The 24801-nt window shown below is 44.9% G+C and overlaps 1 protein-coding gene across 13 annotated transcripts in view; it reads left to right on the top strand.

The window, feature by feature from the left end:
* Positions 1–16910, top strand: part of CLASP1 (cytoplasmic linker associated protein 1) — a 179079-nt gene extending 162169 nt beyond the window's left edge. For all 13 annotated transcript variants that reach the window (XM_027636825.1, XM_027636827.1, XM_027636824.1 and 10 more), the window contains 3 exons: positions 8683–8889; positions 10903–11019; positions 12798–16910. In XM_027636825.1, the coding sequence (XP_027492626.1) occupies positions 8683–8889; positions 10903–11019; positions 12798–12884 (411 nt within the window). In that variant the 3' untranslated portion in view covers positions 12885–16910. The remainder of the gene's footprint in view (positions 1–8682; positions 8890–10902; positions 11020–12797) is intronic.
* The last annotated feature ends 7891 nt before the right edge of the window (positions 16911–24801 follow it).

Here is a 24801-nt window from a genome sequence, read left to right as displayed (position 1 = left end):
TTTTGCATAGCATCTTCATAATGAAAAATCAGCTGCTGCAATGGGACCTTTGGGTGACAGCTCTCATAAGCAGGACACTGCAAGAATATTCTTATTTTCCTTCCCTGTTGTGTGTGTAGCTGTATTGAGTGGGGGCACTGGTGCTGGATTTTTTGTTCTGTGTGTGAGTGTTTTCTGATCCCTGTGTAAACGAAGCTCTCAAAACCATGATGCAGCCCATGAAAGGCATCATCTGTCTCTCAGTAGTCTGAGAATATCAGTATTCCTGAAGTTAAGACAGGTACCTGTGCTTGAGTATCCACATGAGCTAGGGTAAAGATATACGTGGGAATATGCTTTAGGTAGTTTTACCTGTAGCTGGGGTTTGCTGATTCAGTTAAGTGTGTGAAAAATTAACTTAAGAGTTCATTTGGGCATGGCCCAGTTGGTCAAACTCCTAACTCTGGGCCAGAAGGTCACAAATTCCCTTCCCATGGTGGCCCTTCAGCTCGCTCTCACTGCTGACTTTGAGAGAGCAGCACTGCTCTCTCCAGGAAAGGTAGAGGAGCTGCCCTTTGACTGGATCCCACTGAGCAGAAGATTAAGTGAAGATTCACCAATTTGTGATTGAAGAACACTTTCAAAGAATAGCTGAAGAAGGAAGGGAAGATCTGAGCAGTTTGTTCTACAGTTTTCTTTTTCTCTGTATCAGAGCAATACTGAAGGCAGTGGTGCTAGTGTCCTTAGACTACATAAAATACAGTCTTCCCCTGGACTGTAAGAAAGGCTGCTATATCATTTAGTTATTTGTGCCAGTGATGTCCTGATAAGATGTCACTCCAGAGTTTGTTATATTTCTGGATGCTTCTGCCTTGTAGTAGAAGACAGGAGTGATTTCTGTTTATGGTTTGAGATCCTTTGGAGTGCAATAGGCTGTGTAAGTTAGCAGTGTAAGTGTCTGTTCTGAGCAAGGTGTATATGTTTCAGTCTTTCTTACTTGAATTTCCCCTTCACCAGAGGGACTGCTAATTGCTTCAAGTTACTGCTCACATTTTCAATTATGTTTGACCCACAGACAATCAGTCTAAAGTGACCAAGCAAAGGGAGTTTGAAGAGGAGCACAGTACAGAACTGGTAATCTCGGGTATTGTCTCCAAGAACTTGTCCTACTAAGAGACAGTTCTTTGGAAATCAAGAAGGTTCATTTAGCTACCCAGATTTCAATATTGCTGTTGTTCAGCATGGCCAGGAGAGATCAAATGATGAATTTAAACCAACACATTCACCAAATAGCAGATATCACCCCCTACCCCAACTGAGTGCTGATACCTAGTTAAAGACTTTTTTGAAACCAAAAAAAGTGTGTGGTTTTATTCTAGATTATATAGTTGGAAGTATCAAAGCAGTGTTAGCATAGTTAGATATTTTGGGATGCCTGGATAAATGACTGTTTTTCCAAGTCCAAAGAGAAGTCTTTAGACATTTGGGTCTTTGCCATGGTTAGAAGTCTTCTGCCTTCTGTTGCTGAAGGCAAGGTCTGGGATCAGCAGAGCAGTGCAGCTAAGAGCACCACATTTCCACACAGGGACACAGGAAAACTTGGTACCTGGAGTTGGAGGCTGAGTCTCACCTTGTTCTGAGTGCAAATGCAGGAGATTAGCAAAGCACAAACCTCAATGGCAGGTCAGAATTAATGTAACCCTAGGCTACAGACTAGAAGACTCTGGGTTGGGATCCACGTTTAGTTTGCATTTTTTAACTTCATCGTGTTTTTATACTGTTTGTAGTATAACAGTCTATTCAATGCTGTTGATTTAATGGGGTGATGTGAAGAGTGAAACTTGCTTCAGTCATAACTGGAAATATTTATGGGGGTTGACATGTAAATGCCTTTCACTTACTTTTGGAGCATTAGAACATAATTGAAGTTGTGGATGGTATTAAATCTTGTTGATTTTTATCAGTCTTTGTTTGGAGTTATTTGGAAGAGAACCATCTTTCTGTTGCCAATTAGTTAATATTAACTCATTTGTTCCAGTGTAGTTACTCACCCATAACTAAGGAGAGATGCTGCCTGCTGACCCAATACCATTGATATGACATTGCTTCGGATTCATACCAGCAAAATAAGGATAATTTCTTATTACTGTGTATATTAAAACAGAAATAGTTCATTATCTTGGGAATCAGCTGCAAAATGAAAAATCATAGGATAGCTAATTCCCTGCTTCTGTCTCTGCCATTCTGTTTTTCTCTGCCACTAAACCTATAGACTTAACAGATGTGTATTTTCTGTGTGTAAGGAAAAAATACTGTGCCATATCTTAGATATCTAATTTCTGTATTTTATTATCTAGAAGGTCCATAAGCATAATTTATATGTAACATTCTTTGTTGTAACCCTCTAAAAGAGGGAGAAAAAGAAGAAATCACAGTTATCCATTAGCTATAGATAATTTTTATTATCTGCTGAGGTGCTTTTAGGCTGGCCTCTGGCTTTTATAGGATTTATAACTGTCCTCTGATGATGGTACGATCTATGTAGGTTTCTGCAAAATTTAGCTTGCTAAAGAAGAAAAGCACTAAACGATCGCAGTCTTGAAGATTAATTGTTATATAGGCCGTGCTGGAAGCTGCCAAACACTGCAGCTGGGCAGTCATTGATGTTTCATAATATACGTTTATGTGCTCTATTTCTCAACACATTTCAAATATTTAGTGCACAGGAGAAGCAGCCTAATCTACTTCATCTCTGAATCCCTTATAAAAATCATATTGTTTTTTCATCTGCTTAGCACTCCCCATTGCTGAGGCCACTTCCTGCTTTGAAACCAAGTCCGTAATTGTTTGTTCCTGTCTGGATCAGACTAAAGCCTTCAGGGATGGGAGTTTGCCTGGCTGGGTATTGGTAAACCTCCATCCCCTCCAGCTTAGATTATACAGGCTTTAAGTAACCACCTCTAGATGGCAAAAATTGGCTCAAAAACATAGCCACATGCCTCGTAAGTATCAAAGCAAAACCTTATTCTTTTGCTTAATAAAATTCTCTGGTTCTCTGCGTGTTTCACAATAGTGTACAAAGCCTCAAAGACTTTTCAGTGGGGTTTCACCTGCACTGCCTCATCCTCTATAACTTTCTACAGAGACAGTGTAACTAATAATCATGGCAAAGCACTCCAGCTTGAGGTTCTACGTACAGCTCTCATCTAGGTGTGCAGGTGCTGCTTTGCTGAGATCCCAGCTTGTTACACTGATGCCCTGTGCAGCCCATGAACCTGGCATATTCTGCCTAAGGTGAGTCAGGACATATTTTTCTTTCCTTACTTGCCAGTAGTTTGTGTCACTTCGAAGCAGAAATGACATTACCAAAACTCTTTAGAAAGCTGCTACATATTGCCCAAGAGCATATTGCCACAGATAAGATGCTTGCTGCAGCCATCAGGCAGCAAACATCATCTTAATGCACTGAGAAGTAGCTGAACAGAAGAAATTAAGTGGAAGAGATGGAGTCTCAGTTCTGGTTGTCTTAAGTGAACAGGATCCCATGGCTGCAGTGCATTGTGAACCAGGCAAAGCAGTGGGAATTGTCGTCTAAAGTTTGTCCGGCAAATTTTGTTGAGCTTTGATGCCAATGTACTTTATATTAAAAGAAAAGGATATGTGACAGGTGACTACTGTCCTGTTTACACTGTTCCTAATACTGCACGTCAGCATATCCCCTCCCATTGAAATGAGGAAGCTTTTCATGTGCATATTCCTGGGACTGCCTAACCTGTTACTTTGAAGCTCACACCTTGACAACATTAAGGAAGACATTGCTAGAGGTGAACTGTCTGTGTGCTATACCTCTCTGGCTTTGTGCATGTGAATATGGTTCCTTCCTTAAAGCAAACTGGGTGGAAGTATAAAAATTTCTCTCTTTTGTGTAACTCTCTAGAAAGGTCTTAATGCACCACAGATGTCTTTCAAGGAACCCACCAGCAAACACAGCTTAGGTTATGCCAGCAGAAGTCAGGCTGAATCTAGTCTCCAGTGTGTAGAGCATAAGGTAAGGGTTTGGAAAGGAGAAAAGCCTGCTGCTTTAAGGCCAAGAGCTATCTCCTAGATCTGCATTCTTGGGCTGCCTGCCCTGTGTTGAGCGATGTCGAACTAACCAGTTTAAGCCACGGTTTGCTCAAAGTTTTTACTGGGAGGTAAAATCATGTTTGTGACATACCTTAAACACAGCTTAGTGTCTGTGTTTTTAAAGCACTGCAGGACTCTCTCTAGTCTTTCATATCTTGCTTCATAGCCACCTTTTGAACCTGCTGCTTCCAACTGCCATCATCATTTCATGTCTTTGCTAGTTTTCTTTTGTATCTCTGAGATCCCTGAGAATAATTTTATTAGGTCAGATAAAAAGCTTGCTTCACCTGATACCTTACCTGACTGACTGTCAAGTAGAAAGCATACAGTGATGCTTCCTTGTGGATATTCTTCCTCCTTCCAGCTGTCTGAAGCCTAAAGCCTTCCCATGTGAATGGTTCTGCCTGACTCTCTGTGTGTGATGACCTTTTTAGTCCTTTTGTAAACTTGTCATACTTTTAATCCTGTTGTGGCAGTGAGCTCCCCAGTCTGAGTATGTAGCAAACAACACCCTTTCATTTTCTTGGATTTCATAACTACTGCTTACTGTGGTGTTACTGCTAGTGTGAGTCATTCCTGTCACTTCCAGATGTGTATGTGTGGGTCTTGCCTTCAAAGATGGGAGGAAGACCTGTTGCTTGGTGCTGTTTTTTAATTTCTGCCACTCCTTTTAAGGTTGTTTCACTCTGCTGATCAGGTTAAACCCCTGATTAAAAAAGAGATTTGATTTTTTTGATATTGTGTGGTATGTACAACTTGCAAGTCACAAGCGTTGCGCCTCATGGCAAAATATCTTTGCTAAACTTCACTATAATTGCATGTTTTTGTTGCCAAATGACCTGGCAGTTGGTATCTTTTGATAATGTGCTGTCCTGTGTGTGGGAATGCTGCTGATTTCTCTGGCATTACAAGGTGAGCAGGATTCAGAGCGGGTTGGGTGAATACTCAGGAACGTGCTTCCCCTCATGGGATGCAGAGTCCATCTGAATGGCTGAATGTTTTGCTAAAGCCAGAAGGAAAGACAGGGCTGGTGCTTGCATTGCAGAACAGTGGCGTTTGGCTTTCTGTGCCAGCAGGGATGAATTTGTCTTTTTGGCTCACTCTCCACTGATATCCTACCCTTTCCTACACCCTGTCGCCTGCCCATCCTTCCCAGGGGAACCAGGAACTAGTTACCTATGGAGGCTGATTCAAGCAAGCATGTCAGCACATGCTTTTGAATCCTGTTGATGTCAGTGAGACTTCAGCATGTTATTAATCATATGCTCAGGGGTTTGCTGAAGTGTGTCTGAGATGCAGGCACTGTCTGCCAGATGTGCTCGTGGAAGGCTTGGAAGTCTCCCTGGTGTTGTCACATTTACAAGCTAATGTCAGCAGGAAGCATACTGGACATGTGTAATACATCCTTCTGTGTTCAGAGGGAAGGCACTGCAGGGAGAAGGGATGTGAAATACCCAACCACTGTGTAAATGTGGCCAGATCCTTGCTAGAAGTGGGTGGCTATGCTGGAAGGAGGACTGGCAGGGGCATAAATAATTCCTGCATCTTCACAACTTTCCTTGCTCACCTTATGATATGCAAAATGCATGTAATCTTTATTGCTATGGAGCCATTTCTTATTTTGTGAAAAATTACAACTGTATTTTAATGCCTCTTGTGCTTGGAATTGGTTAATAGGCTTTTTAAGAAAAGATTTTGTCTCATGCACTTGCCTCATACCTTCAACTTAATATGCATGGTAAACTGTATGCAAACAGGATATGGACTTGAAACCCAGACAGAATACTCACTGAAGTTTTTACCTACTTTTTTTTACGGTAGTTTATTTTAGGTCAGAGTCTGACCATGAGTGCGTACTAAAGTACTGCTGCTTTCTAACCAAGAGGGTGTAAGATCTGGGGGGGGTTTTAATTTTTTCGTAGTGTGTTGTGGTACATGTGCAAGCTTTTCTTTCTGAGGGTGTTTGAAAACATTTACCAACAGTATTTGGCATTGTTGCAAAACAAAATCCCAAGTGATTGTGTCCAAATATTTGTAGCTGGGGCTTTTTAGCCAGTGGCTTGTTAGTGAATGTAGTTAAATTGATTGCAAGATACTCTCTGCAAGAGCTCTCTGTAAGTCCACTGCATTGTTTGTGGAAAGCAGACATCAGAAGCTGCAGTGCCAGGAAGTGGATTCCTTTAAAGGAGACCTTCTGGGAGCTCCTGACTTCATCCACTCCAGCAATTCAATTCTGTGGTATCAAAGCTTGGTGTTAGCTTTCCCTTAAGTACTGGGTTGTTTCTCTCCTTTGCCAACAAAATTACATAGTGCTTGCTTCTAAGCTAGTACTAACTTATGTGGAAAAAATACTAACTTTCATTCTTCTTACATGTGAAATTGAAGAGGAATTAGCAAAGAAATAGCTGGAAGAGGGAAAACTTGCTGGAAGTGGGAAAGCTTACTTTTTGTTCTGCATGGTTTCTCATTCACAGATCTTTCAGGATGAAATTTTTTTAGTACTGACCACACTGTGGATTGCCATTCTTTTTGGAATATGTTTTAATATTCTAATTAAATGTGGAGAAAGGCCTGAAGTAAATGGAGCATTTGGACAGTTTTTTATCTGAAAATGGGGCACTGATACAGAAGCAGTCAAGATCTCACGTTATTTCACCATCCTGCCTCTACCTTGCTTGCATGCATTATTTGTGCTGTATGAAGTATCTGAGATCACGTTCACTGTTGGATCTGCTTTAGAGAATGCCAGAAGTCAAGTGGATGACTTTTATTATTTCTTGGGTATACAAGTGTCTCGTGCCATTCCTGTTTTAGGGAGGTAGCTGTCAGCACGTCTGCAAGATTATTGTTAGTACTGTGGGTGAATCAGGCTTTGTAGATGGAGCTGATCTCTTCTGGTCACACTGTTCATTGCTGCTATCTTGAAAGTCAGTTAAACCTTTCAGGAAAATGTTTGATAGTCCAGACAGGGAGACATTCTTATCCTAGTGAGACCTGAGATAAACTTCCCAATATTACTGATTCACGCATTATCCACAGTAGTTGCTTAAAAATAATGAAAACTTGTCTTCTTTTGAGGCTTTGCTAGAGGTACATCCATGAGTTGCCTCAGTCAAACAGAAATCCCTGAGTTTTATACCATCACACTGTTTGGAAGAGGAGAATGAGGCAAATTCAGCAGATATGGCTTCAGTCTAAGTGATAGTGATGGCTTGATTTATTTACATTTTTGTGGTTCACCTGGGACAGATTTACTAGTGCTGGTTGCAAAACATTGACTTCAGACAGCTTCAAGTAGCTCAGTTTAGGAGGAGTCAGAGAACCAGTGCTGGGCACCTGACCATCCCACACAGTCAGGAAAGAGGGGATGCCTTGAAAGGCTGTATTAATGCTCCTGGTCTCAGGGTTAGGGACTGCCTGGGGCCAACTGGGAGATCCTAAACATGAGGATTTGTGAATGCTTCTTTCTTCTTAAAACTGAAGTGTTGGATTTAAGTCTGCCCACTGAGGCATCTCTGTTCACTCATAATTTACCCTTCCTTAAAAGTAAGCCCTGAACACAGGGGCGAAAGCATCCTCCATCTTTTGTATTGTAGCAAGAACATGAGGAGCAAAAGGTGTGTTATTTGTGGCCAGGAAGAGTGCAACCAAGAGAAAGCTTCATTTTGTTGCCTGGCAATTAGCACAGACACTTGAAAAAAAGAAAACCTGCCTTCCCATCCTGTTCTTTTTTATCCAATTACTGCAGAATGTAAAATGAATAAATTCTCATGGGAGGAGAGACCAGATTTGGGTCTTTCCTCTTTGAACTAGCTGTCCTACCTGCTGGGGAAGAGTGAAAGTTGTTAATGTGCCTTCCCTTGATGGAAGAATAGAGTTGAATTTAGGATCTCCCTTGCTCTGTGTGACTGCTTTACAGTATGGGCTAGTTGCAAAAGGTGAGTGCTACTGCTGTTTCCACTTGTTCTTCCTGCTATTTTGTATAGTGATCCCACTTACATGTTCTGAGAGTGCAGCTGCCTGGTCAGGGACACCCTAAAGCCTGTTTGTGTCTGTAGCCTGGTTTTGAATACAGCATAGTCTATTTGGGAAATGGCAGGGACACCCCTGTGTAGCTGTAGATGTCTCAGCTTGGGCACCCAAGCACTTGACAGGTGAGATACTAAAAGGTGCAAGAGTGCCATGCAGGGTGGTGTTTAAGAAGATAAATTTTGTATAAGTTTAAGCTAGTGGGTTTAGGTTCTTTGACAGTGGCTGGAGAGATGTCATCCTCCTGCTTCTCTTGGGATGGGAGTGCCTATCTGTCTTAGGTGACAGATGATTTTTTCAAAGTAGGCACAACTTATGACACGGTTACATTAGGCAGGATGGACATCTTGCCACTGGCTGGAATAAAGATGTCACTGGAGGCAAAGGATGTGAATTCTCGGAGTCGGTCACCACTCGGTAGAGCCTCCTGCAGATCTGTTAATGAACATGGCCAAGCATATCCTGGCAGTCATTCCCAGCACACTCCAGTGGTGCTGGCTGTCAAGTGTGACCTCATTAACATAAGGGTTTACTCTACTTTCATTTTAGGTCGTCAGAGCTGCCGAAGAAGCTGCTTCCACGCTGGCGAGTTCCATCCACCCTGAGCAGTGCATCAAGGTGCTTTGCCCCATCATTCAGACTGCAGATTATCCAATTAACTTGGCTGCCATCAAAATGCAGACAAAAGTCATTGAGAGGATTTCCAAGGAATCGTTGCATCAACTCCTACCTGATATCATTCCTGGGTTGTTACAGGTACAGAATCCTATGTCACTGCTCCTGAGCACAAACAAAATTGAGTAATTTGTTAGGTCTGTGACCTAAGAGAAAATGTTGGATCTTCTGGAGCCAGATTTTGGTAAATTAAAGTTTTAAACCCTTAATTTTTGGTAAATTAACGTTTTTGTATTTGAGTTTTTGACATTTTTAGTGTTAAGGAAAAGAAAACTCAGGGTCCTATGTGTATATTCCACAGTTAGATGACTTGGCCTGAGTCCTAAATAAGCCAGTAGCAGCCATGTAATAAATGTGAGAGTAGGGGTTAACAACATTTTATGCTGTCTCTGTACGTCTTGTAGTTCCCTTGAATTCTGCTGAGCTATTCTGTGCTTTGATGGTACTTTGCAGTTGAATTTGAATCCCAGCAGGCAGGCTGCTCCTTTCTTCTTGCCTCTCTGAAACTACCCGCTGACTTCATTCAGCCTCTTTTTCATAACCCTCTCAGGCTGGGTGGGGAGCTGTGTTTTTGTCAGGGCTAGGGCTTGGTTTTACATTGTGAATTTAGTTTTGAACATTGGCTGTAGCATGTTGTCTTCTGGTTCACTGCACAAGCAGCTGGTGGTGCCGGTGGTTGGGATGAGGCTGCAAGCAAGAAGAAAATAAGGGAAGAGGCAGTGAAGGAGGAAAGAGATTATGTGTGTCTATAGGGGAGAGATTGTTACAGTAACAAATCGGTCAGTGTGAAAGAGAAGACATGTTTGTGTGGGTAAGACTTCCATGGAGAACTGGGATAAAGAAGCCTTTGGGATGAGCATAAAATGCTGGAAGGACAAGAGCAAAGTCAGAAATTCCCCTTATGCATCCTAGTATTCATCCCAATTTTGTAGTGTCAGCTCTTGCAATTCTTTTCTTAATTATCAGCTTCTGGGAATTGGACAATTCTGTATTGATCTAAACTTTTGTTGTAAAATGGTTTTAACCGTAATTGTTGGAGACAACAACATGAACAGTAAAGCTTTGCTGCACTGGAAAAGTTTGGGAGCAGCATGTCTTTAAAAAGGCTGTCATGTCTTCTTAAATTGCTTCCATGTCTCTAAATGGTTCTTGTTTCAGAGCCTAGTTTGTCAGTGATATTTCCTTACCTTAGAAACTCACAGTGATCGAAGAACTCCTTACATTTGGGAAGTATTTTGGGATCCTGGCTTAAGGTCTGCATGTGGAGAGTATCACCATTATGCTTGTTTCCCAAGTGGAGGGTACTGCAAGAGCGGTGAACAGGCAAGGAGTGTCAGACAGCAGCAGTATGAGCTGTACTTTGGCCCTGCAGCTAGAACAGCCCAGCTATGCTGCATCCCTCCTCTGGCTTTCGTGCCAGAGATCACCCGGCATCCAGAGGAGCCAGCATCCCATAGGCTAAAGTGATGTCTATGTTTCTCATGGGATGGGATGGGATGGGTTGGGATGGGATGGGATGGGATGGCTGCTGAGTGATGAATCTTTGCCCAAGTTTGGGACTGATGTCACCAGCTGCTCAGTGACCTGGTGGCTGGCCTAAACTCTGCTCAAACTGCCAGAGATCAGCACACGTGCAGGGGTCTTTTAGCATGTTCTTTCCTGTGGTATTTCCTACCTTATAGGTAGGCTCCTCTCCAAGAAACCCTGGCCATCCAGGATAGCACATGGTTGTCTGAACTGAACACAGAAGTGTGTATATCTGACAGATTTCCAAGCTCACGTTAGGAAACTGTGTGTTTAACATTAAATAACATTAAATTATTATTTAATGCTGTAAATAACAAGATATTAATAACCTAGGACAGCAGTAAGTAATAACAGAAGGAGCAGATAGGATGTACTGGGTGATTGCATTCTCTTGCTCTTCAAGTATTCAGGTAGCAAACTTGTAACAGAAAGCAGGGCCTTTCTGTTGATATGTCAGTAGAAAGGTCAACCACACTTACAAAATGGACATCAGCTCTGTAGTATATTGCTCAGGAAGGATGTTGGGGAGTGCTGTTTGTCTTCTGACCCTTTTGTCTTGTTTCCTAGGGCTATGATAACACAGAGAGCAGTGTCCGTAAAGCCAGCGTGTTTTGCCTAGTGGCAATTTATTCAGTAATTGGAGAAGAACTGAAACCTCATCTCGCACAACTCACAGGAAGCAAGGTACAGGAGTAATGTGTGTCTGATGTTTTGATACTGCAAACTGTTCTGCTGGCTATTACTAGCTGCAAGAAAAGTGGTTTCACTGCAGCTCTGGGTCAAGTTCCCTGTACTCTGTTAAATTTTATCTCACCCTGACAAATACCGCTAGAGCAGCACAACACTTCAGCAGTGTGAGCATTTGAAATCCCACTAAGAAAATTTTGATGGGGTTCGGAGATTGGTTTCATTTGATCCTTGATTTAACTGCAAGCTGCCACTGAGCAGGTCCTTCCCACTCCAGCCATGTTTGCCTTGCCCCTTTGGTGTTGCATCCAGGGGCGACTGTGCAGTGTGTTGGATCAGCTGCTGCTCTGGCTGAAAACCAGATCTGCAATACAAATTAAATACCTTTCAGTCTGCCCTGTGGCTGCACAGCTAACCTGGTGCAGAGAGTGATGGGAATGCATGGCAAGGATGGTGGGAGAGCAGGCCCTCTCAGCAGCATGTTTTGATTAGGGCTGGTAGACATGTAGGTGAAGCTTCACTCTTAATAGCACTGCACATGGGTCCCTTTTCTTCTGGGCAGCAGCAAACTCAAGTGACCCTTCAAAGGACTTTGTGCCCTGAAGTCAGGCTAGCTGCAAAATTCAGATTCTGATCTGATGCTGCAAGTGAAACCATGCCCTTAATTCAGTTCTGTCCTTCAGAGAAGAGCTGGCCTTTTGTGTTGAAGCGAGTGGTGTTTGCTTGCTTTTCAGAACTGCTTGAGAAGCCATCATAAAATTTTTTTCTCCTGTCTGAAGTCATCATACACAAGATTTCTATGCAATTTTAAGATGAATTCTGTATTTTTTGTTTCTGAAATAGATCTCTGTATGTGAATAGCTATTTAGATCAGAGGGCTTCATTCTGTCATTTTGAAGCAATAATTTCTTTCATTGGTAGGAAGTGTGATGTAGGGCAAAACAACCTGAGACTGAGACACTTGGATTTTATTTTTGTGTTGAGTTGTCTTGTCCTTAAACAAATTACTTGTGCCTCCAAATTGCTCTGGAAAGAGACAGCTATGGGTGCTGAGGTTTGCCTCATTACATTTGGGCTGTTAGGAAATTCCCCTATAAAATATTGTAGAGGCTTTATTATCCCAGTATCCTTGGTGCCATGGACTTACTCCACCACATAACTAACTATAAACATGTGAGTAATTCTTCTGGGTTTATACAGACTGCCTGCATGTCTAAAGTTAAATGTGAGCATGAGTCATTACAGGATCTGGAGTTAGGGTGGCAAGGCGGAAAAAGAAAACAAACCCATGGAAAGGAAGTATATAGCCATAATAACTGCAGTTTTACTAGATGTACCAAGTTGGTGAAGATACAATGTCTTTGAAAATGAACATTTTATAAAGCACAGAGAGTTCAAGGTGTTTCCTAGGAGGGACCTATGACTCTTGGATCACCAGTGTGCCTGCAATCCTACTGACCTCTGTGGGAATCCTGCTTGACCTAATCAGACTGCAGGATTGAGTCTGTGAACTGCTTGCTGGCTGCTGAAGTGAAATGCAAGAGGTTTTTCTAAATCCCATTAAATGTGTCTGTAACTTCAGTTGGACTGGGCATACCCTCCTGCCTCTGTTCTGAAATATGGTCAGTTTTGCTTCTGTTTTTCCTCCAGAGTGCCCAGTGTCAACTCACTCAAAAGTGAGCTTGCCACAGAAGACGAGCTTTTAGATTTGCAGTCAGTTTGTACCCACCTGTTTTTCCTGGCATTTTCTCCTGATGTTTGTTTGTTTCTTTCAGATGAAGCTACTAAACTTGTATATAAAGAGGGCCCAGACCACCAACAGCAACAGCAGTTCCTCTTCAGATGTTTCAACGCACAGTTAATGGAGATATGTGGACATATGTGTAGACTTAGAAGCAATCAACGGTGCCTCTCAGAGACCTTTCTGCTACTCTTCACTGGCGCGCTCCATCAGCTTAAGGAGGCCATGCAGATATTTATTGCAATCAGTATTTTAGTCCCTTAAAAGCTTTTCTGTAGAATCTTACTGGTATTGAATGTAAAGGAAGCAAGGTCTGTGTTGCAGTCTTCATTAAAAGTGAACGACAGGACTTAAACATATTGGTATAGCCTGCTGAAATCTCAGAAATATGTTTAGGTTAGCGTTCCAACACTGAGTCCAAGAAGCCGGACACATGTAAAAGTCAAACAAATCTTGTTGGTTTACTTTATCCCGTTTTGGTTTCTGTGTGCTAGTTACCTGCTCTCTCTCCGCAGCCATTCTGGCTAGGTTCTCCTCTTCTTACAAGTCTTGTGTTCCTGTTTTGTGCTCCCTGTTGCAGCTTGCCTGACTTGCAGGGCTCTTCATGGGGAGATCTTTGCAGATGTGGCTGTGATTTCAGCCTCAGATGCTTTAATACTGAGAGATACCAAGTGAGTAATGAAAAAGTAGGTTCTTTATAAACACCTGAGTTTTTGTACATAGTTCTGACAGACCCTGGATGGGCTGATCTCTCTCCAGCCAGCTGTGCTGTGCGTAACAGCTGGGATTTTGCTCCTTTCATTGACTGTGTAAATATTTCTCCCCTCTCAACCCATTTGGCTCTTTCATATGCTTAAAAGACTCTCCAGGTTACTTCTTACTCCCCAAAGGGAACCTGAGACCCAGTTCTGGGACTGATGTCTGCGAATAGATGGTGGAGTTAGGTGGGTGGGGATTGGGTTAGGCTCTGTGTGTGTTCATGGGTGGACGGTGGGAGCTGGCAGAGCTGTACCTCAGTGCCAGATGTTTTTCTTGAAGTCTGTAGCATCAAAGGGCTGATCTGCTGCTCTGACTGACCCAGTGGTGCTGGGTGGTGAGTGGCTTTGTCCCCACAGCTCCTTTGTGCTTTGGGCAAAATGTTCATCCCAGAGGACAGAAAGGGTGTCTGAATCTGAGCAGAAATACCACATGGAAGCACCTCTGAACCAACTGGGACAGTGCTGGTTGCCTGCCACAGCCCTTCCTGTGCCTGAAGACCCTGCAGTGCTGTTAACTACCTTAGAAGCCTCCTTCCTGGCCATCCCGACACATAGGCCTGCAGGGTGCTCTGCATTTTGGAGCAGTGCAGAGGGCCCTTGATGGGCACTGCTGTCAGCAGGGTGCTCTGGTGAGGGTGCAGCAGGGCAAATCCTTTTGCAGCCTGATGACACAGACCAGGTCAGAGGCAAACCAGCAGCAGTCAAATAACATTCAGCACCACCCTTTCCCAAATAAAGACCCTTCTGTTTGCAAAGGGGGAGCTCCCCTGGCTCTGCCTGTAACCCGGGAAAGTAGGATGTTGTTGATTAGTGCTGTGTTTGGCCCTGGGCTGGATCCTGGCTGATGGGCATGCCCACCCCAAACCTGCAGCAGATCACAACTGGGTTTTATCCCCAGTGCCAGTGATGCAAGAGGATGGTGGACATGCAGCTTATGGCTGCAGCTGTGGTGATGGATGTATGTTCCCTGGCTGCTCTCAGTGCCTTGGAGTTTCTCCTGCTTCCTCCATTTCCGCTTTGGGGAGCTGAAGGGACACCTTGGGAACATACTGAGAACATGAGACTTTCCATTACTGCAGCAGGGAAGGGTAAAGCCCCTTCCATCAGTTCATCCCTCTGTGTCTCAGCCCCATCCCTGAGGAGCTATGCTGGGAGCTGATGCTTGGTGCCAGCTCCTCTCCCAGTACTCATCTCAGGAGGGATTGGGCTGCAAAGCTTGTTGGTCCCTTTTCCTGCTCACATGAGAGCAGAGAAGGTGACCACCTCCTGATTTATACATGTCCAGGCTTTTTCTGGCTGCAGGGCTAGTTCCCTCATCTTTCCCAACAACTAATACTATGGCAGGAGAAACTGTGTGCAGTCCTGGTGTGTGGGATTCTGCAGGCTCAGAAAAGCTGTCCTCAGTAAAGGAAGGATTGGCTGCTCCATAGTTTGTGTCTCCCTTTCTGTGGACCATTTCTTTTCAACATCTTTCAATATGCTTGTCAGAATGCTCTTTTTAAAATTTTTTTGAATTATTCAAATTTTATTTTAACACAAATTTATTTTTCCTTTTGAGGAAATATTCAGCTGACTTGTTGGCAGCAGTTAGCTGTCTTGTTTGAATTTTTAGTAGTGGGTTAGGCTTTTTGGGGGTGTTTTTGGTTTTTTGTTTTTTTTTTTTTTTTTTTAATTTGTACTTCTAACTGCTTAGTATTTATGCCTTTCTTTCTCCCCATCTCAGTTCAGCATCTTCTGTTCCAGTTCTGGGGTTCAGAAGGTCAGCACAGTTGACCAGGTGGTGTTAGTCCCTCCCAGCTGTGATGGAGCTTGGTCCATCATCGTTTGCTGTTTGTTGGTTTGGTTTTTTTTTTTCTTTGAATGGCACACTGTAGCAAATCTCCAGGAATTGAATTCCTTTTCAAATGATTTTATATATTTTATAAAATCCTGTTAGTATGCACTGAGAGTGAACGCACTGTAACGTCCCTGACATGACACCTCAGTCGGAGTTGACAGCTCGTCCTTGCAAAGGTGTGTGACCTGCTGCAGGCAGCGACCAGCCCGCGCTCTCCGATGTCATTGGCACCCCTGGGGCTGCACATGGTAGAATCAGGCCTTACTTTCTGAATCAAATTCAGTTCTGTTTGTCAACAGATGCTCATTAATGTGCTACTTAATTTCGTTACGTGAGTCAGTTGAGGACTGTTCATCCTTTGAGTACTCTAGAAGTGTGTTATACCTGTATACAGTAGGGAGCATTCTGCTTTAGGTATTTATAAATCATTGCGTATAATGTACATAGTAAAGTTGTTTAGTATGTTGAACATGACCCAATTTTTATTCTGTGTTTCCTTTGAAGTACTCAAAGGGCTAGCTCTGAATGTCACCTCTCTGATCTCCGGTTTTGACTTCAACAAGCTGTACAATCATTTTGTTTTCTCTTCAGCAAGCATAAAGGTCTCTCTGGCTACAAATCACAGTGTCCACGCAGGCTTGCAGAGGAAGGTCTGCATGCTGCAGTGTCTCACCGCACCGGTGAAGCTTGTGTTCACGTTCTCCTGGCAGTAGCCACTTACTGCAGCTGCCTTTTTTTTTTTTTTCTTGCTGTCCATTATGCAGGGCTTCAATTTTTCGTAACCTTTAAAAAAAAAAACCAAAAAAAAAAAAAGAGGAAAAAAAAAAGAGGTTAAAAAAAAAGGAAAAAAGTGTATTTTCTTTGCCCACCATGCTTTAAAAATCTGAATGGGAGAAAACTCTCAGCAGAGAGCAGCTCTTGGCTGCAAGGTTGCCGAAATCTCAGATGTGGATGTTTTTTCTGCCATTGGCTGCACCAGTGCTCCGTGGGCATGGGCAAATACAGGCTCCATCCGCCCCACAGGTCTACGTACTGTAGTTCTCATGTAGTTCAGAAATATCGAGGCATGTGGCTTTCTTAAGGTACACTATGTGTGCTTGCCTGGATTACAATACAATACAAGACTGTCTTTTTAATGCTTATTACTAGCTTACCAATAACCTGTATAAGTAATGTAACTTGCATCTTTGTCATCAAAACCTTTTCTCCCCACCCCTTTATTTATCAAGCATAATATTACATATTAAGGGACAGAAACCTAGACCTTTGTAGTATACACAGGACGTTGCTAACAATGTTTTAAATGGGAAGTAAAAAACGCTCTGAAAAATGCCAGCCATGAGAAATGACTTTGTTGGCACCGTGTTCATGCGCATGTATTTTTTTCTATTTTTTCCGCTTTTGTCATGTTACATCCATATCTGTATTTATATCTTATTTGTTTCACTTTTGAGTGTATCATGGCAATTGTACAGATGTTTTTTGTTAACATTTACGTGATAGAATTTGCTAAAAAAAAAAAATTAAAATAAAACCTTTTGAGTTTGCCCTAGAATAAGTGGAAGTTGGGTGTCATCTTGGGGGAGAAATATTAAAGTAGATTCATTATCCAACACAGCTCCTCACTCCAGCCTGTGCTTCTAAATGATTTGGTCTTATACCTGCCCTTCTGTGGTTTCATGTATTAGAAGGCATGTGGTGGGCTGGCTGTTTCCTACGGGCACCAGTCTATGAGTGCCAGTGTGACTGGCAGGCAGTCAATTTTTGGATGCTAGTCTTGGGAAGTCATGATTTTAGGGGATACTTGTGACATTGCAAACTGGAAAGCCGTTTACTGTTTGAGAGTTGATGGTTGTGCAAAGGCGTGGAACTCAAGGAGTAAGGGCTTCAAAAGATGCCTGTGTTCTGAGGCTTGTGAAGAGAACAGCAGAGGTTTTAAAATATGTGGCAGTGGAAATTTGGGTGATGAAGTGTTTGGGGAAGTGAAGGGGTGCTGGGAATTGCACAGGTCTCTGTGCCTGGTACCAAGTAAATGGAGAAGAACTTGAGTTTGAATTGTCTGAGGAACCTGAGCGCTCAAGCACTTGTGTGTTACCCTGGGGGAATAACAACTCACCACAACTTAAAAACCTGTAGTGAAGCTGTGCTCTACACTAATGAAATCAGACCCTGGAGGTATGACTTTTATCTTGATGATCTGATCAAGGTAAAAGGTCCTCAAATACCTTGTGGTGGGTGCAAGGAAGCCAGGAGAGCACAGGAGATTCAGATTTTGTATGGGAGGCTTTTGGTGTGACTATTCCTAGACAGAGAAATACATACAAGTGTCATAGTGCATAAGCACCAGCAGGACACACTGGATCTGGCCATGCTGGATAAGGCACTGCTAGTTAAACTGTCCTCTCACCCTCTGCAGGAAGGTTATTTGATCTGTCCTTTTTACTCTCTAACTAGAGAGTAAAGTTTGAAAATATTTTTGGGTTGTTTCATACAAGCAATAGTCTTGTTTAGCTCAGACCCATCACAGCATCAGCAGCCCCCACTGATGGCGCCTTTGCCCTGGCACTCCTGGCTGTCACCGAGTCACCATGCCAGCCCAGGGACCCTGCTGCATTGAGGGAGTGAGGAGCAGTGATGGCTCTCCCTGCTGCCAATGGACCATTTTGCTCCTGTGGTGACAGTGTGTTTTTTGACTCTGCTGTGTGCCAAAGCATTAGGAGGAAGGGTCTAGCCTTGCCCAGTGACCCTGGCTTCTTCCCAGAGCACATTCCATGTGTTTTCTCAAGCAGTGCCAGGTACCTGGGGTTTTAAGAATGGGAAGAGAGAATGAACAGTGTAGTACCCCATCTGGGCCTTGTAAAACTCCAGAAGCTGGCCTAAATTAGCCTTACAGTCCTGAGGGGTTTGGAAAAGCTCTGAAGTCTGAGGCATAGCAAATCTTGTGTTAGACAACCTAAGCTGGGGAGCTGGATTTCACTGACATGTGCTTAAAAATGGTCAGTCCTTTCCAAACCGTTTGCAGGAGCTGAGGAGAGGGACATCCCACAGATGCAGAAGTAGGTCATTCTGGCAGTTTGTGCAAGACTCATGCAGAGGCCTGTCTGCATGGGTGGAGGTCTCCCTGCCCTCAGGAGCACCAGGCAGCATGGGTTGGATCAGAGGAGGCTGGGCACTCGCCTTCCTCGCCTCTGGAGCACAACTCTCCATACCCTGCAACTGGGTTTTACGAAGTCCTTGTGCTGTTGCTCAGGTTATATGGCATAAGGCCAGGATAGAGCTGTGGTTGGCTTATTGCCAACCACTGCCAGATGCACAGAGCTCCCTTGGAGAAGTTGTCTTCTCCCAGCAATGGCTCGTGCCTCCAGGCACTCACTGTCCAGATCTGACCACCTGTTGATCTCCTTGGAAAATACACAAATATGGGCCTTGGTGCCAAGACTTGCACATTTGGGAGTGCCAGCACAGGCCACTGCACTTTGCTGCAGGGAGGAGCATGGCAGAAGGCAAAAGTTTTGGGGAATGCAATTGAAATACAGGAGCAGAAGAAAATAATGTTCTCAGTCTCCTGGCTCTTGTGATGGGGAACTTGTGGGTGATGCGATGGTTGTCTTGGGCACAGCAATCATGAAATAATGGAGCCTCAGAGAAGTAAGGAGGGGAGTCAGCAGAATGGCTGCCTTGGTCTTCCAGAGGGCAGACTTTGATCTGTTCAGGAGACTGACTGACTGAGTCCTTTGGGAGGCAGTTCTGAAGGGTAAAGGAGTCCAGGAGGGCTGGACATGCTTCGAGAAGGAAATTTTAGAGGCGCAGGTATAGGTTGTCCCTGTGTGCCGAAAGAGGAGCCAGTGGGGAAGAAGACTGACTTGGCTGGACAGAGCTTTGGGCTGGAGCTCAGGAAAAAGAGGAGAGTTTGTGACATTTGGAAAAAGGAGCAGCAACTCAGGAGAACTACAGAAATGTTGTGAGGTTATGCAGGCAGAAAATTTGGGGGGCCAAATCCCAGCTCGAACTTAATCTGGCTACTGCTGTACAAGACAATAAACAACAGCCAGAGGAGGCAGCACTACAGGCTGAGAGCAGAGTGGCTGGAAAGCTGCACAGCAGAAAAGGACCTGGGGGTGCTGGTAAACATCCAGCTGAGCCACTAGTGTGCCCAGGTGGCCAAGAAGGCCAATGTCATCGTGGCTTGTATTAGCAATAGTGTGACCAGCAGGACCAGGGCAGTGATTGTTCCCCTGTACCAGGCATCAGTGAGGCTACACCTTGAATCCTGTATTTTGGGCCTCTGCCCCCAGGAAGGACACTGAGGTGCTGGAGTGTGTCCAGAGATGGGCAATGGAGCTGATGAAGACTCTGGAACATAAGTGCTACATGGAGTGGCTGAGGGAGCTGTGAGTATTGTCTGGAGAAAAAAGGCTCAGGGGACACCTTATTGCTCTCTACGACCAGCTGAAAGGAGGTTGCAGTGAGGCGTTCTCTCCTCCCAAGTAACAAGTGATGGGACAAGGGCCTTAGGTGACACCAAGGGAGGTTTACATAAGATATTAGGAAAAACACTTTCATGGAACAGGCTGCCCAAGGAAGTGGCTGAGTCACAGTGGAGGTATTTAAAATACATAGACGTGTCACTTATGGACATAGTTTTGTGGTGAACTTGGCAGTGTTGGGTTAGCAGTTGGACTTTATGATCTTAGGAGTCTTTTCCAACCTAAATGATTCTACGGATTTTGATGTGTTCTTTAAGGGTGAGGCTGCAGCGCATTGACAAGGGAGTGCTTGTTTATTGAGCCACCTGAAAGTATCTGTTCCTTGTAGCTACTTTGTCACTAAGTCCCTTGGTGTCCTCAGCCACATGATTGCTTTGCAGATGGAGAATGAGGAATGGCTGTAATCCTTGGCTCAGAGGGTTTTGGGTTCACCCCTACAGTGGACTGGAGCTGCTGCCAACCATTAAAGGTAGTTAGCAGATTCCTGGCAAGTCTGAAGGTTTGTTCGAAGCACTTGCAGCCTCTTCTCAATTTATTTCTCTGTCCTGAAGTTTGAGCTGCTGCTGATTTCTTCACAACACACCATTTCAATCCCCCTCAAATGATTTTGTGACCCCCTTCCCTCCCACTGAAGGATGAGCCAAGGCACAGCTCAGGGCACGTCAGCAGAGTTGCACTCCTGGACCAGGTGCCTTTTCTCAGTTTGCCCCAATTAAGGAGTAAGATGTTTTGGGTAAAACCCCCTGAGAAAGTGCAGCTCAGTTGATCATTGGAACTTAAGTTAAATAATTCCACTGCTTCTGATTGTGCAACCCAACTGCTTGCTTGTGCAACCCTCGTTTACCCTCCCCAAGCAAATATCACACACTGCTCTCTTCCCTTTACCAACCCAACGCATTTTTCCTGCTTTGCCTTTTCATACGCTTCCATGAAGTATGGGAAGGGCAGTCCCCAGTGACCACACCCCAGCCCTGGCAGGAGCCTGCTGGGAGGAGGCTCAGCACAGAAATGCATTAGCACTGACCTCGTGGAGGAGAGGGCAGACAGTAAGTTGCCATCTCCTGCTGTGATGGTAAAAAAAGTCCTGCAAAACTTTAGGGAAGCTGCTGGGGCAGCAGGGGCATGGAAGTCAACCTGAGCATGAGGCTGGGATGGAGGGGGTCTCTTGCCAGCAGAGATTGGATGTCTGTGTGCTTGTTTAGGTCCAGAGAAAGGCCATCACTCATTGTGATCCCCAGTCATGGATCCATCTGTGGGTAACACAGGATTATAGCCAATATGTGCATGTGACATGGGCTGAAGAAGGTTGTTTCAGTAGCAGGGTCAGTATCTGAGTGCCCGGCTGTGCACAACTTTCCTCTGCCAGGACAATGGGAGGATGATGACACCACTGCATCTGTTGTGCCCCCCTGGGCTGCTGCAGCACAGGACATGCTTATATGTTTCAGGTTCTCCCTGGGGACTGCAGCCAAAGGCTTGGGAAATACTGGCCTGTTAATCCCAAGGCCCTTACACAACATTACTCCTTTCTCCATGCCACTTTGTCATAACTCGGCATGTACCAAAACAGGCCCAGCAAAGCTATTACTTTCCAAAAAATGGCTCTGTATATCCAAACTCCAGTGCCAACCTATTAACCAGGAGCCAGTTACTCTTCTTGCTGCATGGCACAAGGCCAGTGGGAATGGTTGCCTGTCCCTCGGGGCAGGCAAGATGCACAAGGGGTTCAACCCACTGAGGGACCCAGGGCCAGAGGCTCAGCAGGAGGCAGTTCTGGGGTGCAGTGAAAAGGCAAGAGCTTGTTTGGGAGCAGAGGAGACTGGGAGAAGCTGAGCAGACAGCAGAGAGGACAGCGAGGGCAGTGTAAACCAGACCAAGCTAACGCAGGGCCGGGGGGATTACAGGGTGCCCGGGAAGCTGCTCACAAACACATCGGGGACAAAGCAGCCCTCCAGAGCTGAGGGGTAATGAGTAATTAATGAGGAGAGGGATGAAATTCATAATGACTCAAAAATGTCCAAGATAATGAACTCCTTTTCTTTAAATCCACCTTTAACAAGAAAGCTAAGGGAAAGGATTTAGATCAATTAAGAAGAAAAGAAAAGCAAACTTGTAAAAATAGCTATTGACACAAGCAAGTGGGAGAACAGCTGGAAAGTCTTTCCATGGCAGAGTATAAAACAACTGTGAATGGCATAAAGACATCCATAAGTGACAGCAGGAAGAGAGCAGACAAAGGGGAGCTTCCGAATACATTTAACAGATACTGTGAATGTGGCAGGGGGCTGATGGCAGTGTCTGTCTGTCCTGTTGCTGATGAGCTCTGGGGAGACCATGGTGGGGAGCAGCAGGAGGTAGGGATCACAATCCACTCCTGTGGGATGCAGCAGCCCTCTGTGAGCATCAGCAACCACTACTGGGCAATGGATATGCAGTGGCCCTCAAAGCAATGGCCCCCATCACCTTCAGACCTACCAAAACTCAGGGGAGACAAAAGAGGCTGAAAACACTGGAGCTGCTCCTAAACCAGGTTCATTACCTCACTATTAGAAGAAATATTTTTGTGTCTCTCTGTCTGCCATGCAGCAGGAGGCTGGGATATTCTTTTCCTTGTCCTGGTGACCCAACTTCTTAATATCCATAACCCCCATCTCCCTCCCTTGCTGAGGTGTAAACCCTGTAAGTTATGTTGTGCCTGGACCTGTCTCCTGCTCCCTCCTTGGGTGCCCTGGCACCGGGTTTCTCCTGCTTCCCCTGTGCCAAAATGTTCCCTCATGACACAGGCTGGGGCTGGCTCAGCATCTCTGGCTGAGTTGGTGCTTGGGGCCAAAAGGGTTACACGAATCACCCTGACACAGGGGCAGTTTTTTGACTGCTGGTCTATAAATAGGAGCTGGGTTTCTAATCTGCTTGCCACTCGTTTCCACTCCCTGCCAGTTTTTTCCTGCTTTCTCCTGCAAGGAGGTACCTGCAACTGCTACAGTTTGCAGCCCTGCAGACATGGCTGGGAGAGGGAGAGAAGCAGCTGAGTCCTGCCTGATGAGACTCATCTGCAAGTTGTCCTCTAACCAGACTGGTTAAAACACACAAAAAAAAAAAAAAGAAAGGAGAGAAATCAAGCCTTGCCTTGGCAGGGGCTCCACAATCCTGATCTGTGCTGAGTCCCCAGCCCAGTTTGACTCCTTGCCTTGCCCCTCCAGAGCCCCCTCAGAGCCATCACCTTTTGGGGACAGGCGAAGCCCTGGTTCAAGTGCTGCAAGGTGATGTGGAAGACCCAGTTCTGCTCCCTGGGTGAAAGATCCCGCTGGAGAGGGAGCCTGGAGTAGCAACTGACAGCATTTTTGGTCTCTTGGCAAGTCTCCCATCTGCTGGCTATCCCCGAGCCTGGATCTTCTGCCCTATCTCCTCCATCTCTCCAACAGCACAAACAACTCCATCCCTGCTGAGGGACAGGCTGTAAATCCTTGAGAAGGGTGTGAGGACTTGCTTGAAGAAGGGACTGGAGGTTTGCAGAGAAGGTTTGCAAAGAAAAGCCAGCTTCCCACTGGGATGGGGAAGACATGGACAAGTTGGAGGGTGGCCAGAGATTAGTGAGGACATGATGACTCCCAGCAAGCTTGACCTGGGCTGGATAACAGGCAAAAGAAGGGGCTCAGGGAGACATGAGAGCAGCCCTCAAATACGCAAGAGACAAATGCAGAGAGGGGATAATCTCTTCTCTGCAGATGGGGCAAGATATTTTGGGCTTAGCAAGACAAATTTAGACAATGAAAACTCTTTAATAGTTAGAGTGATAAAGTTAACTTTTTTCCAGGTCTAATTTTGACAAATGGATGATTTAATGAAGCATGTGAATAAAAGGGAGCCAGTGCCTGAATCCTTCTGTTGTATTGACCTGTTGCATGTTGGTCCACTTAACCTGAAAACTCAGCTTGGACAAGCTTTTCTGTTGATGGACTGGAGTGGAACTGACAAAAAAGTGGGGTGGTTCATTACATGGCTCCTTCTGAGCAGCCACATAGCCAGGTCAGGTGCATATCCCAGGGGGCTTTCCCTGTGTGCCCACCTTGAGCTTCACTGCTGCAGACAGAAACTTTCCAAGGCTGCTGAGTCACTGAAATGGAAATGTTTTACCAAAAAACGAGTTTGATAAAATTGCTAATGGGATCCTGCTGGCTTCCCTGACAGCTTGGCTCCACGCCCTACATTTGGAGTAGCTGCTCTGAGGGAGATTAGTCCTTGCAGCTGAATAAGTGTGATGCTCGGGGCTCCCAGGGTGATAGCTCTGCTGAGGCTCTGGATGGGCTGTGCCAAGCCAGGACACCCTGCTGGCATCTGCAGCCCCACGTCCCCCAGCACCCTGCCTTGCAACTGCCCCTAGTGCCTCTTGTGCCATGGGTTCTCCTCCATGGAACATGTCTTGTTTCAGACCCTAAACTACCTTTTTTCCTCAAAATATTGATTTCTTTATTATTTTTTTAAAGAGTGACAATTCAGCCTCTTGACCAGCTTCAGCTCTGCCTTGCAGACTGGCCTGAGCTAAGGATACTGTGCTGGAGACAGTTAAACAGTTTGCCCCCATCTGCACCCCAGCTCTTCTTGCCCTGGGAGGATGGGGAGCACCTACCCAGAGTGATAGCAGTAGTAATTTAGTCCCTGTCTTGCAACAGACCAGCTCTTCTGGCGAACAACAAGAAATAAATGGAGATAGTTATTTCTCATGCAGAGCCAACCCAGGTAAACAGAAAACTCCAGTTGCTTTTGCATTCCATTGATGCCGGAGGAGCACCACCAGCCCAGCTTGGCTCCCAGCAGGCTCAGCCTGCACTGTGCTCGTCTGAGCCCTTCCAGGTTCCCCACAGCTGGGGCTGAAACTTTGTCCACCCTCTCTCTCCCTCTCTCAGTTGCGTCCTCTCAGCTCTATCATGGGTCCTCCTGGGACCATAAAGGGCTCCT

This window comes from Corapipo altera, unplaced genomic scaffold (assembly GCF_003945725.1).
Source record: "Corapipo altera isolate COAL_440 unplaced genomic scaffold, ASM394572v1 45, whole genome shotgun sequence".
In the NCBI taxonomy this organism is placed as follows: domain Eukaryota; kingdom Metazoa; phylum Chordata; class Aves; order Passeriformes; family Pipridae; genus Corapipo; species Corapipo altera.
This window is presented reverse-complemented; position numbering and strand designations above follow the sequence as displayed.